General features: G+C 37.8%; 1 protein-coding gene across 1 annotated transcript; it reads left to right on the top strand.

Moving 5' to 3' along the window:
• Positions 1-2,632: 2,632 nt before the first annotated feature.
• LOC113101113 (threonylcarbamoyladenosine tRNA methylthiotransferase-like) lies at positions 2,633-12,129 on the top strand. The gene is made up of 3 exons (XM_026265582.1): positions 2,633-2,783; positions 9,698-9,843; positions 11,486-12,129. The coding sequence occupies exons 2-3, from the start codon at positions 9,701-9,703 to the stop codon at positions 11,622-11,624; spliced, it is 282 nt and encodes a 93-aa protein (XP_026121367.1). The 5' UTR covers positions 2,633-2,783; positions 9,698-9,700; the 3' UTR covers positions 11,625-12,129.
• Positions 12,130-14,020: the final 1,891 nt, after the last annotated feature.

Raw genomic sequence — 14,020 nt, 5'->3', positions numbered from 1 at the left:
CTAAACTGTTTACATCTTTGGATGCTAACAGTGCTACTGATACTTTCTGGTCCACTCTTATATCTTGTTTAGACACTGTTTGCCCCTTATCTTCCAGGCCAGCCTGTAACACCCCTTCTGCCCCTTGGTTATCTGATGTTCTACGCGAACACCGTTCTAAGCTTAGAGCTTCTGAAAGGGTGTGGCGCAAATCCAGAAATACTACTGACCTTAATATGTTTCAGTCATTCCTATCTTCTTTCTCTGCTAATGTCTCCACTGCTAAAATGACATACTACCATAACAAAATTAACAATTCGTCTAACTTTCGCATGCTTTTTAAAACATTTTCCTTACTTCTTTGTCCTCCTCCTCCCCCACTTGCTTCATCTTTAATACCTGACGACTTTGCAACGTTTTCATTGATAAAATTAAACACATTAGTGCACAATTTTCCACACCACAATCAGTCAAGCTCATATCACCAGCAAACTTACACTCATTTACATCCTTCTCTTCACTCTCTGAGGCAGAAGTCTCAAAACTCATATTTTCTAATCACCCTACAACTTGCCCACTTGATCCTATTCCATCTCATCTCCTTCAAGCCATTTCTCCTGCAGTTGTACCTGCAATCACTCACATCATCAACACATCCCTCCACACTGGTGTTTTTCCCTCATCATTTAGACAGGCACGTATAACTCCACTACTTAAGAAACCCAACCTCAATCCATCTCTTTTAGAGAACAACAGACCAGTTTCCCTTCTTCCTTTCATTGCAAAAACACTTGAAAGAGCTGTGTTCAACCAAGTCTCTACATTTCTCACACACAACAACCTCCTTGACAGCAACCCATCTGGCTTCTGAAGTGGACATTCAACTGAGACTGCCGTGCTCTCAGTTGTTGAAGCTCTAAGACTGGCAAGAGCGGAATCCAAATCTTCAGTACTTATCCTGCTTGATCTGTTCGCTGCTTTTGACACGGTTAACCACCAGATCCTCCTATCAACCCTACTGGCAAAATGCATCTCAGGAACCACACTTCAATGGTTTGAGTCTTACTTATCAGATAGGTCCTTCAAAGTATCTTGGAGAGGTGAGGTGTCCAAGTCCATCACCTTCACCTTCAACTCAACCTTGCCAGGGCAGAACTGCTTGTGATTCCAGCAAACCCTTCGTTTCATCATAATTTCACCATCAAGTTAGGCACATCAACCATAACTCCTTCAAAAACAGCTAGACGCCTTGGAGTTATGATTGATGATCAGCTGACTTTCTCAGATCACATTGCTAAAACTGTCCGATCCTGCAGATTTGCTTTATTCAACATCAAGAAGATCAAGCCCTTTCTTTGGGAACATGCTGCACAACTCCTTGTTCAAGCTCTTGTTCTGTCCAGGCTGGACTATTGCAATGCTCTCTTGGCAGGTCTTCCAGCTAGTTAAATCAAACCTTTACAATTAATTCAGAACGCAGCAGCAAGATAAATTTTTTATGAGCCAAAAAGAATACACGTCACACCTCTGTTCATCAATTTGCACTGGCTTCAAATAGCTACTTGTAAAAATTCAAGGCACTGATGTTTGCCTACAAAACTACCACTGGCTCTGCACCCATTTACCTAAATTTGTTACTTCAGACTTATGTGCCCTCTAGAAGCTTGCGTTCTGCAAGTGAACGTCGCTTGATTGTGCCATCCCAAAGAAGCACAAAGTCACTTTTACGGACTTTTAAATTAAATGTTCCCTCCTGGTGGAATGACCTCCCCAACTCAATCCGGACAGCTGAGTCCTTAGCCATCTTCAAGAATCGGCTTAAAACAGATCTCTTTCATCTTTATTTGACCCTCTAACTTTAACACTCACTATTCTAATTATATTCTTTCAAAAAAATAAATAAATAAAAAAATTTAACTACCTTTCTCATTTTTTATATTCTATTTTCTTTTCATTAATTGTGCAATTGTATGTGTGTATGTGAATGTGTATGTGTAAAGACCTCTAACACTAGGTTGCTCTATTATATTTTTATTCTATCTGTTTTCTTTATATTACATTATTTAAAATCCCATGCAACGTGTACTGTGTTAACCTAACTGAGAATTTTTATAACACTTATATATCATTGCTCTTTTTGTTGTTTTTGATTGCTTCCACTGTCCTCATCTGTAAGTTGCTTTGGATAAAAGCGTCTGCTAAATGAATAAATGTAAATCTAAATGTAAGAGAGAGGAAAGGAGAGGAAAAGAGAAATAGAAGAAAAGACGTCATCCTTCCTTTCAAGACTCAGAACTGGACATACAGCAATGAAGTTTTAGTATAGTTTTTATAAGATAGAGTTAAGCATGAATCAGGAAAAGTGTAACAAATGTGGAGAATTGGAAAGAGTGAAGTATAATATTTTTTTTTAATGTTCTGCATATGAGAGGGAGAGATTTCAATTAATTCAAGAATTAGGATGGGTGGGAGTCAATAATATTTCTTTAAATGCATTGTTAGGAAATGGGTAAAAGCAATCAAGAGTGCATGAAATATTTTTTAAATACCTAAACGCAGGAAAAATAGGTACAATCTATTTTTTCTTTAATATTTATTTATTTATTTATTGTTTCTTTCTGATCAGTAGGTGGCGGTAAACCACCATAAAACACTAGAAGAAGATGTGAGTGAGGTTTGTCCTCGCGCTTGCTGTATCTTGTCGACACGTTAAAGGTGAAACCATTAACATAACATAACCATTTCAAGAGGAGAATAACTAGCCTTTTACACTCAAACTGCCGCGGATCTCTCAACGTTTGTTGGTAACATTGTATTTTCCATCTTCCCCGTGAGTTCGCGCTGTTAGACAGTTCAGAGAGAGTTTGTTTGAGCAGATACGTGACTCTCAGCAGAGCTGAAACAGTGACGAGGATACATTTTAAACCTCGGGACGTGATTTATGTGTATCGCTGTCTAAGTCTGATTTAACACTGAGAGTATCAGATACACACCAGTGCCTGTGTTCATGATGATCATCTAACTGATGTCATGTAGGACACAGTTGCTTACACTACAGGAGGCTCTTTCTCTTGTCTTATCATTAAACCTGTAAGTCTTATTTTGTCCCCGTACCCTCACCCCTACGATACAGAGGGCTGCGATTCGATGCTAAAGCGATTATCGATTATCTGAATCTTTGTTTGTTTGTGTGTGTGTGTGTGTGTGTATGTGTGACTATAATTATTTTTTTTTTAAGTACCAAGTAATGACCCATAAAGAATTTACATACAATATATTTTATTAATATTGCAAAGAACCAAGAGGAAAATAAATGTGTGCCCGAACTACAGTAGCAGCATACTTGTAGTAAATTAATAATATAAAAATAACAAATTATAACAAACTTCAACATATTCTGAATCTCTAACACAAGATGATCTTCCTACAAATATCATCCTGTTATGTGCAATATAATCTTTCAAAAAATAAATAAATAAACATGTAAATATATACATTTTTTTGCTGTAGCAGAATAATTATATTATGTAAATGTGCTCAGCTAGATCAGATGTGTGAGAACAGAAGTGCTGGGACAACGCGTCGAGATCATCGATGACGTAGACGCAAAAATTGCGCTGTGTGCGCTGAATATATGCGATGGCCGGATCAACATTCTGTTTTATAACCAATCCAGGGGTTTTTCTGCATTGATCTTTTTTTTTGGCGGCTGTCAAAGCCTTATTTGATCGGTGAGTGATGTAGAATAGAATGACTGCTGCGCCTGACAGGGTGCGTACGAGAGAGAGCCCCGGCTGCGCGCGCACTCACAGTCTTCAAACTACACTAGCGCTGTCTTGCTCTCTCTCTCTCTCTCTCTCCCCCCCCCTCTTGCATATTAACCAAAATCATTAGACACGACGGCGGAACGCCAAAGTTTAACGTGGAGCATTCTGAGATTTTTATTTTCTCCATGACAGGCTGCTGGCTCCCACTGTTAATTTTTTTTTTTTTTTTTTTTTTTTTTGGAAAAGCACTCTCTGTATTAGCTTAAACCCCTCAAGTTTACATTGGTTACTGTATTCTTTCAGTTGCTCTAAACAAGTATTTTGGGTGACCTTCTTTATTAAATGCTAGACATCAAGTTGTTGTTATTTTCATCTGAAAGAAGAGCTTTTTTTCAGTAAGCTAGGCCCTATGTGTTCAGTAAGCTTGTTTCAGTAAGCTATGTGTTTTCAAGGCTTCAAGGTTTTATTGAATGCTATCTCTATACAAGTGCAAAGTAATGCATTCTTAGTCAGTCTTTTATTTTGTAATTTTAAGAGCAATAAACATATATTGCAATGTTAAGGAATTCATGTTGTTTTCATTCAGATATGTAAATCAACATGTATAAATTGTTAGTAGTCAATCAATGGGGAGATAATCGAAATCTAAACGGTCTGAAAAATTAATCGTTAGATTAATCGATGCATCAAAAAAAATAATCGCTAGATTAATCGTTTAAAAATAATAATTTATCCCAGCCCTAGTTCAGATGCATGTGTGCTGTTACTGTATCTCCTTCCGTAGAAGACACTCTCTCTGCTGCAGAGACACTGGTGCCAGGAACACACAAGTATCTTTGGGCCAGCGTGGAAATCAGAGGAGACCTCATCTGACTCTTATTCCTCCAGCTGAGAGGGTCCTGGGAGAGAGGAGTGATGGAGCACTACTGGTCACTTCTTCAGCTCTGGCATGAGCAGATGTGGGCTGCTGCTGGACTCTAGCACCAGATGATAGTCCAGCAGAGAAGATGATGACTTTCTTCTGCTAGAAGGGCTTTGCTATTGCTCCTCCTCAGTGGTTAGGCTGTCTTCTTCTCTTCAACTCTCACCTCCTGCTGTAGGTAAACACAATGTGAAGAACAGGTGAACACAAAAGCCTTACATCTCATACACACTATTCCACTGGTACTCACATCTGTTTTTAGCCTGTGTTTTGGCAGACCAAAGCCCCTTTCACACTGCACGTCAGACCCACAATATTTCCGGAACATTGCCGGGTCACCTTCTGTGTGAAAGCAACCACGTCCCGGGATTGATTACCGCACTGAACCCGGGTCGGGGACCTAGTAACATTGCGGGGTTCGACCCGGGACGAGCGCTGTGTGAACAAAAGCCAGATCTAATGCCGTGTCGAAGTGGACTCTTTTATCGGCTGTTTTGAAGGAAGATCAACGTTCGCGACGAAAACATACGTGCAAACTGTAATGAAGCAGAGATCAGTTAGTTCTGCGCTGATGCAGAGATCGTTTGCTTGCTTCAGTGAAAGTATAACGTGCCTAGAGTTTTCGACTCCTACATTAAACGTTACACGCTGATGTCACATGTCTTTATGGGATCTTCAAGGGTTGTGTGTGAAAGCAGGCACATATCCCGGGTCATCACTGGCAGTGTGAAAGAGCAAAATCTAGTGACCCGCGAACAATTGCAGGAACACTTTACCTGTGTATTTGCCGGAATGGCAGTGTGAAAGGGGCTCAAGTAGAATCTGCTTATATTCAAGCTGGTGTTTTGCACTGGTACTGCAGTGAAAATAGGTAGTAATGCATCTCACCCTGCCTAGTAGCCTTGATGGAGTGGGCAACTTGAGCTCTGCTAAGTGGCCTGATTTAGCTTGGGGGCAGAGCACTTCACATGCAGGAAATTACACCGTTCAGCAGAAACTACCATGCTGGATTCGTTATCACTAACTAAAACTAAATCTTTTTTAGTGATCTTCCATTCCTCCACTACATTCTTTAACAGCTCAGCCATATCTGCACCCGTGTGCCTCTCATTCACTGCTCTTGTCTGGAGCACATGAGATGCTAGCTGCCACTCATCAGTTACGGTGACAAGATTCTGTGGCAATGGATGTCCACGCATCACATGTTACAGCTATCCTACCCGCTTTCTTCAGTGATTCCATGACTTCCATGAGTGTGGGGATCACTGTGTCTGTAAAATAGCTCTGAGATTGGACGTTGTATCTCGACTCCAAAGTGTGCAACATAGCGTCAAAGCCCTGGTCCTCAACAACTGAATATGGATGCAAATCCTTGGCAATAAAAGTTGCGATCGATTGTGTAATGAGCTTTGCCCTTTCTGAGCTGGGTGAAAGCTTTTTTTTATTATTATTTTTTTTTTTATTGACTTTTGACATTTGTGAATAGATTCAGAATGGTCCATGTCCACATCGTGATGCATCTAATACATTTTTTCCCCACCCCTGCTGTCACCTCAGATGTGCTAACACAGACACGTGTTTGTTTAATCTGACATCAGGGCTGGACAGGGACAAAAAATCAGCCCTGGACTTCATCCAGACCGGTCCACTATGCATGTAAACATGCGCGCGCACACACACTACATGTCTATACATACATTGATCTGCTTGTATAATTATTGATTAGAATGTATTAGTATCAAAACCAAGAAAAAAATATTAAAATAATAAACAAAGAAAATGCAAAAGATTTTATCAGGCTTTATTTTAAATATCTAAAGGTCTTAATTGATGTGCTTCTTATTAATCTAATAGTGCAACAACATAACTAATATTCATAAATAATATTTGTTTTAATATTAATTTTACACATATTACCTCTGACCTGTTGGCTGCTTATAGTAGGCTAGAATTAAGACCATGATCTACAGTAAACATGATTTATAAAGACCACTGACCTACAATAAAATAAGAGTAATTAAGACAAATAACATTGTGTAGTGATTTATTTTAAATTTTTCTTAACATAATCAAAGGACTTTAAAAATCCTTGAAGTAGACTGGCTTATATGTTCAAATGCAGAGCTAGGCAAGGGTTCAAAACTGTACTTGCCCTGCCAAAAATAAATACATTAAAAATACAAATAAAATTGCTATTGCTTTCTTTGTAAACAAGCTGCAATCTCATTTCACAATTCCAATTTCAATACCACAATAAACACTATTAAGTTCAAACATTAATGAAGACAAGTGAACTGTCAGTTATAAAATAAGAAAAAAAGATCATAAATAGCACCGTTTTCATGTACAGATATTGCATATCCAAATATAAAATACTTCACTTAACACTCACACACACACACACACACATATACATACAGTCATGCCCACAAATATTGGCACCCTTGGCAAATATGATTAAATAAGGCTGTGAAAATTAATCTGCATTGTTAATCCTTTTGATGTTTTATTTGAAAAATTCACAAAAATTTATCCTTTCATTGGATAATAAGAATTTAAAATGGGGGGAAATATCATTATGAAATAAATGTTTTTCTCTAATACACATTGGCCACAATTAATTGCACCCTTTTATTGAATTATTTTTTAAACCTCCATTTGCCAGTTAAACAGCTCAAAACTGTCTCCTATAACACCTGATGAGGTTAGAGAACACCTGACAAGAGATCAGAGACCATTCCTTCATCCAGAATCACTCCAGACCGTTCAGATTCCCAGCTTCTCCTCTTCAGTTCACTCCTCTCATGTTCTGTAGGGTTCAGGTCAGGACTGGATGGCTATAGCAGAAGCTTGGTTTTGAGCTCAGTGACCCATGTCGGTGTTGTTTTTGAGGTTTGTGTTTGGATTATTGTACGGTTGAATGATCCAAACATGGCCCATTATAAGATTTCTAACAAGAGTCAGTCACTTACTGATTTTTTATCTGTTGGTATTTGATAGAATCCATGATTCCATGTGTCTACACAAGATTACCAGGACCTCCAGCAGAAATATAGGCCCACAACATCAAAAATACAGCTGTATATTTCATTGTACACATGCGGTACTTTTATCCGTGTTTTCACCAAACCCATCTTGAGTGTTTACTGCTAAAAAGCTCATTTTTAGTTTCATCTGATCATAGAAGCCAGCCCTATTTGAAGTTCCAGTCGTGTCTGATAACTGAATATGCTTTAGTTTGTTTTTGGATGAGCTAGGAGAATTTTTCTTGAAATCCTCCCAAACAACATGTGTTGATGTGGTTCTGTTTGACATTTTTTTAAAGGTTTTCTGAACCAGAAACTCAACTATTTTCTGCAATTCTCCAGCTGTGATCCTTGGAGAGTCTTTAGCCACTCAAACTGACCTCCTCACCGCACATTAGGACGATATAGACACACAACCTCTTCCAGGCAGTTTTCTAACAATTTCTGTTGATTGGAAATTCTTAATTATTGCCCTGATGGTGGAAATGGGAATTTTCACTGCTCTAGCTCTTTTCTTAAAGCCACTTCACCAATTTGTGAAGCTCAATCATCTTTTTCTGCACATCAGAAATATATTCTTTGTTTTTTCTGATTGTGATGAATGATTAAGGGCATTTGGGCTTTGTTTTCCCTCCACTTTATATTTCTGTGAAACAGGAAGCAATGGCTGGATGATTTCATGTTTATAATCATGCTGGAGTGCTCATAATTGTGAATATGAATGGCAATATACTTCAGAGATATTTTACTCATAAGAATTTCTAGGGGTGCCAATAATTGTGTCCAACGAGTATTTGAGAAAAACATTAATTTCATAATGATATTTCCCCTGCGTTTTAAATTCTTGTTATCCAATGAAAGGATACATTCTTGTGAATTAAAAAAAAAAAAAAAATCAAAAGGATTAACAATGCAGATGAATTTTCACAGCCTTATTTGATCCTATTTGTGGGCGGCATTGTATATATTCTTGTTAAAGCTGTTTTTCAAGAGCAGTGAGTTATTTCTCTTTGTCTTTTGTTGACATTAATGACACAGACCGACAGTAGGTATAAGGCTTCTGCCTGGCACTTTAAGAGATTTTTTTCTCAATCGATTACAAATTGAAAAAATATATCTCACATAAATGCTGTAAATATACAGAGACGTAGAGCATCAGCTGGTATTATTAAATGTTAAAAATAATTAAATGTAATGCAGTTTTCATTATAATAATTATTTAATGACAGGTGAAAATATAATAAATATGTACTATAGTGCACATATTTAGCAAAATACTAATTTCTTACGGCTATTTTTCAATCTCAACTAACCTTGCTATGGTCTTTAAATGGCTTTCTTGAGGTAAATGTAACGTTCTGTGACATAATTGTTCTCCTGCTGTTTTGACTGATTGATCGATATTATTTATGAGGCATATATACATTTCTGTAAGTTGTACTGTATCTTTAAACAGAAAGTAACAGATGATCGGTTTACTTGAAGTGAGACGCTAAAGTGATCTGTCAAGTCACATTTTCTGACGCCAAAACGGTATTGTCTGAATTTTGTCATAAAATGGACTGAACCTGAGAGCTGAGAATTTTAAATGTAATTTATATAGATCAGTGAGTGGTGAGATATTACAGCAGGAATCAGCATCAGCATCATGCGCACGCGTCGTTTTATCTGTTCTTTATAGTGCTTTTTGTAATGTTTTAAATAAATTATTGTGACTAATGTAAAAAAAAAAAAAAAAAAGCATCATGCAGCTTCATGAGAGAGACACATAAGGCCGGAATTGTTCCATACAACAATATAATTACGAATATATTTTGATTATTAATGATTTAAAAACAAAATACATAACGTACCGGCCCAACCAGACCGCGGCCCACCGGGAATCTCCCGGTAGTCCTGATGGCCAGTACATGCCTGCTGACATGTGATTAGAGAAGTACTGTGTGGTGAGGATCATTAATAAAGCTTAATAAAACTCCTCAGTGTTTGGTGTGTTTTCACAGGTCATGGCGTCTGTGGATGATATTGAGGACCTGGTGACCTCCCATGACCTCACTCCTCACAAGCGTCAGTGTGCCTGGAGCAACATTATGCCTAGTCCATGCAAACACAAGCTCCAGCTCGCAGCAGAAGAGCTTCAGACCGACAGGTCAGACGCCTCCAACTAAAGGAGAATCTGCTTAGTCTTTCTGAGTCTGAAATTATGTTTATCTCTCCACTGATTCTGGACACTCTGTGCTGCTTATTATTTTAGATTTATCAGCTGGTTTAATAGCATAGGCCCCTCCTCACTATTATCTAGACTAGAGCCTAAAAGCAAACACTCAAGAAATGGTTTCAGTCATACCTGTCTGACAGAGTTTTTAGTGAAGTTCTTCTGACCTGTGTCCTTCCACAGATCTCTTTACATGCTTCCTCTGGGCTCTATTCTACAAAAACATGGTGTGTCTCTTCATTTCTGCGCAAATGACACTCAAATCTATCTAGTAATCAAAAAAAACAACTCCACTGTGATCCCTTCTCTTCTGTAATGTTTAGAGGAGGTTAAATTATGGCTAGCCCAAAATATCCTCTTCCTAACTGAGGAAAAGACCAACGTAATTGTTTTCGGTCCAAATGAAAGTTGATCAGTGTTTAGATCCTCACGGGTGCAGAACCTAGGTGTTATTGTTGACCAGCATTCAAAATTTGATAGACATATCTCTTCTGGTATTGGATCCAGTTTCTATCAGCTTCGGTTACGGTCTAAAACTTTCTCACTCCTAAGACTCTAGAAATGGCTGTTCATGCGTTTGTCTCCTCTAGATTACTGCAATTCTTTATATTGCAGTATATCTAAACACTGTATGTGTACAGCCGTCTAGTTCAGTTCCACTAACCCGAAGTACAGAGGATGCATGAAAGTACCTGGATGTAATCTTGATATAAATGATGCATCAAATATAGAGAATCCAACATTAGATATTGCAGAAGACTGCAGAAAGATGTAGTACAGATGTCTGAAAGCTTTAATCTTCCTGCATTAAGCTCACAAATAAGTGACGGCCTGTGAAAGTAAACGGTTGTCATTTTCTTTGGTGTAATTTTAATGTAGTGATAACCTACGGAACGTTTTATTGTCATATAAAAAATATTAACGTTTACGCATCATAAGTAACATTAAATATACATACTCATTTACACAAATGGTAAAATAACGGAATGATGATGTAAACATATGATAATTAAGTTGTGACACCTGTGATTTTATTTATTGAGCTTGGGATGTTTCTGTCCCGCTACTCAACATCATCTCATTCTCACAAAGACACACATTAAAAGGTCTTTGTTCCTTTAAAGGAGCTTGACAAAATGACAAAGACATCCTGGTCATGTGACTCGTTACTCTATGTTTAACAAGACCTTACCTTTAAGAGCCCCTGCATTATTAGCCAAAAATTAATGAGGTACATTTTTAATCTGTGTGAGATCGATTACATTTTTAGTCGCTTTTAATGGCTGAATAAACCCAAATAAACATGTTATGACAGAAACAAGCTAAAAAAATCAACAACAAACAAACAGAAATCCTCTCAGTGGAACATAGTTATGTCCGGTACGTTTCACTTATTGAAGGTTGCCATCTAGTGGATAAAGCTTGGGAGGGAATGTTTGACTGTGAGGTGAATAACAGATCTCTAACGCTGTGATCAGACCAGACAGATCATCTTGACTTCCCTACACTGTTTCATGCTTAGATTTTGAGAATATCTCAATCATGTTGATAGACGAGGGCTCTGTCTTGTTTTCAGTGTGAATCCTGGCACACAGAAGATCTGGGTGAGAACCTGGGGCTCTTCTCTCAACAGCTCTGATGGAGAATACATGGCCGGATCACAGGTATCCATGCTCTCCTCACATCAGACGTTCATGTACCACATCAGTTCATGACCCCACTGTCACTAACAGTTACTGCAGACTGTTATAATACTGATTCAACACCTGGGTGTAGGACACTATAGTTCATTTAAGTAAGGTTTGCAAAATAAAGTAAACCGTGACTAATTATACCCAAAAAATTCTTAAAGCAGTGGACTACCAGTAAAACAAATTTGGGACTCAAACTCAAGGAGCTGCCCCTAGAACTTGCACCATCACAACCAGACGTTTTTTGTCTTTTTACAACTCTCTGTTCTGGACTTCTACAACCTGCGTTGCAATGCAGTCATTTTCCAAAATGTGATTTATGGGAAAATATGAAGTCAGTAAACACATGCCAACACAGGCCAGAGATGCTGAAGACGAACACACAGAGAAAAAAATATTGTAGCAGCAGATCACTCACTGTTCATGATGCACGAACTATTGGAAGAAAATCAATAGTCTGAGGGGAGCCGACTGTCTTCTGGAAAGTGTTATAGTTATTTACAGTGGTAACCAAGGAAACGCTGTCTTTGGTCTGGGCCTGGGTCTGGTCTGTGTCTGGTCTGTCTCTGGTGTTCTGAGCGTCTCTTGCTGTCAGTGGATCTGCGTCTCATTCAGAGCTGCTGCTGTTTGAATCTCTTCAGGCATCTAGTAGAATTACACAAAGCTTGTCAGAACATTCTGTTCTTGTTTCAAATAGGGTTATTAAATCTAATTATGTACATGAAATTATATAACTAAATGATATGAAAATATCTAAATAGTATGTATATGAATTATATAACTAAAATAAACTTTAAATACAGTTTATACAAACAAATACAAACAAAATGTCAGTCTTTATTTATCTTTGTAGTAAACAAATCAAAGAGATCATAAACAAATTGTATTGTTCTAAATCTTCTGTATGTTGCTCAAAAACAAAATATATTATATTGTCATTTAAAAATAAGAGCTAGAGCTGTAAGACAATACCGAGAGGCTTTTGAACAAGTGCTACCTCAAGACATCTTTGATCATGTAAAATATACCTCATTGTCATGTTCTAGACTTGTTATAGTTATCTTTAAATTAATATTGTGGCAGTTATTTTTTCTCTGTGGTATGGAAAATGGTATCAAATATCGATTATTATAATTTTTTTTCTTTTTTAAGGTATGGTATCTTAGTTCCAGTATGGTGACAGCACTAGTATCACAGCATGCTGTGAGTGTGTTAGCATCGCTTGTGTGATTCTGGGATCTGAAGGAGCGCTTGGACTGAAACGGACTTGACTTAGATGAATTATCAGAACACTACGGATCACATTAGACCCTGGCAAGGTCAAAGTTCAGGGCACAATTATATTGAATCATGGCTCTGTGAGCGTCGACCGTTTCAGCAGTCGTCATAAAGCCTGGTCAGATCAGCTATAAAAACACTTGACCTCAGGTTTTGGTCTATTGTTCTGATATGCATTTCCAGCTGTTGCACCTTTTATTGAGGGCTGTGTGCCTTTCCAAACCATTCATCTGAACTCAGTGTAGTAACATGCTCCTGAGCTTACTGAGTTTTCTCAATACGTTTTCAGTTATCACATTTATTTTTTTGCTTTATTATGTTGTATGGAATATAGTTTATGTGGAAGAAAGAGTAATGTAAAGCAGTGTACAAGAAAGCAACATAAAATATGAAAAAATTGAATAGTTAAAACGAATACTTTAGCAATGCACTGTATGTTTACACACAGACACACACACACAACATAATTTTATCAAGATAACTATCAAGATGTCAATCTATAACCAGCAGAATTATGTGATTCAGTTTATTTCACACACACAACAATACACATACAGACTTTATTTATACACAGACTGCATTTATTTTCAAAGGATGTACATCATCCTCTTCTCTTCTCTTCTCTTCTCTGAATCATAGGTTTATCCGAACTATAACCCCAAACCTGCAGGGGTCAGTATTGACCAGTGAATCTCCTCTGAGATGGTCAGGCTTTGTCTTAAAGGCAGCAGTTTGATGGAAGTTTAACCCCAATCATGAACATAATACTTCCTTTAAATGATTAAGTGCTTCTTGTTTTATGGAATTGGGAGGGATTAGCAGGATTTTTTCCACGCAAACTTTATTTTGCTGTTCCAGTGGAAAAAGAGGAATAACATGCACATTGAATGTTACATGTTAACTATTAAATACGTTTTCCCCGTTGTTTTTCTGTAAGGTGTCTTCAGACTATAACATCTGTGCGCTTGATTTCATGTTTTCGTGGAATTAACAGTGATTTGAAGGTTGTCTGCCGGTTCATTCATGAAACAGCTGATGCTGAGTGAGTGGCTGAGCATGGTTTACACAGCGCTTCTCTTCTGCCAGCAGTGGCCAATGAAAGCCTCGCTCACAGATTCAGAGCTGACCGCTGTTTCTTTGAG

The sequence above is a fragment of the Carassius auratus genome, unplaced genomic scaffold (genome assembly GCF_003368295.1).
Source record: "Carassius auratus strain Wakin unplaced genomic scaffold, ASM336829v1 scaf_tig00217540, whole genome shotgun sequence".
NCBI lineage: Eukaryota > Metazoa > Chordata > Actinopteri > Cypriniformes > Cyprinidae > Carassius > Carassius auratus.
This window is presented reverse-complemented; position numbering and strand designations above follow the sequence as displayed.

Bases quoted from the DNA above. Each gene is read 5' to 3' on its own strand.
- LOC113101113 (XM_026265582.1), top strand. From the start codon at position 9,701: ATGGCGTCTGTGGATGATATTGAGGACCTGGTGACCTCCCATGACCTC. The intron at 9,844-11,485 runs GTCAGACGCCTC...TCTTGTTTTCAG, and splicing joins GAAGAGCTTCAGACCGACAG to TGTGAATCCTGGCACACAGA.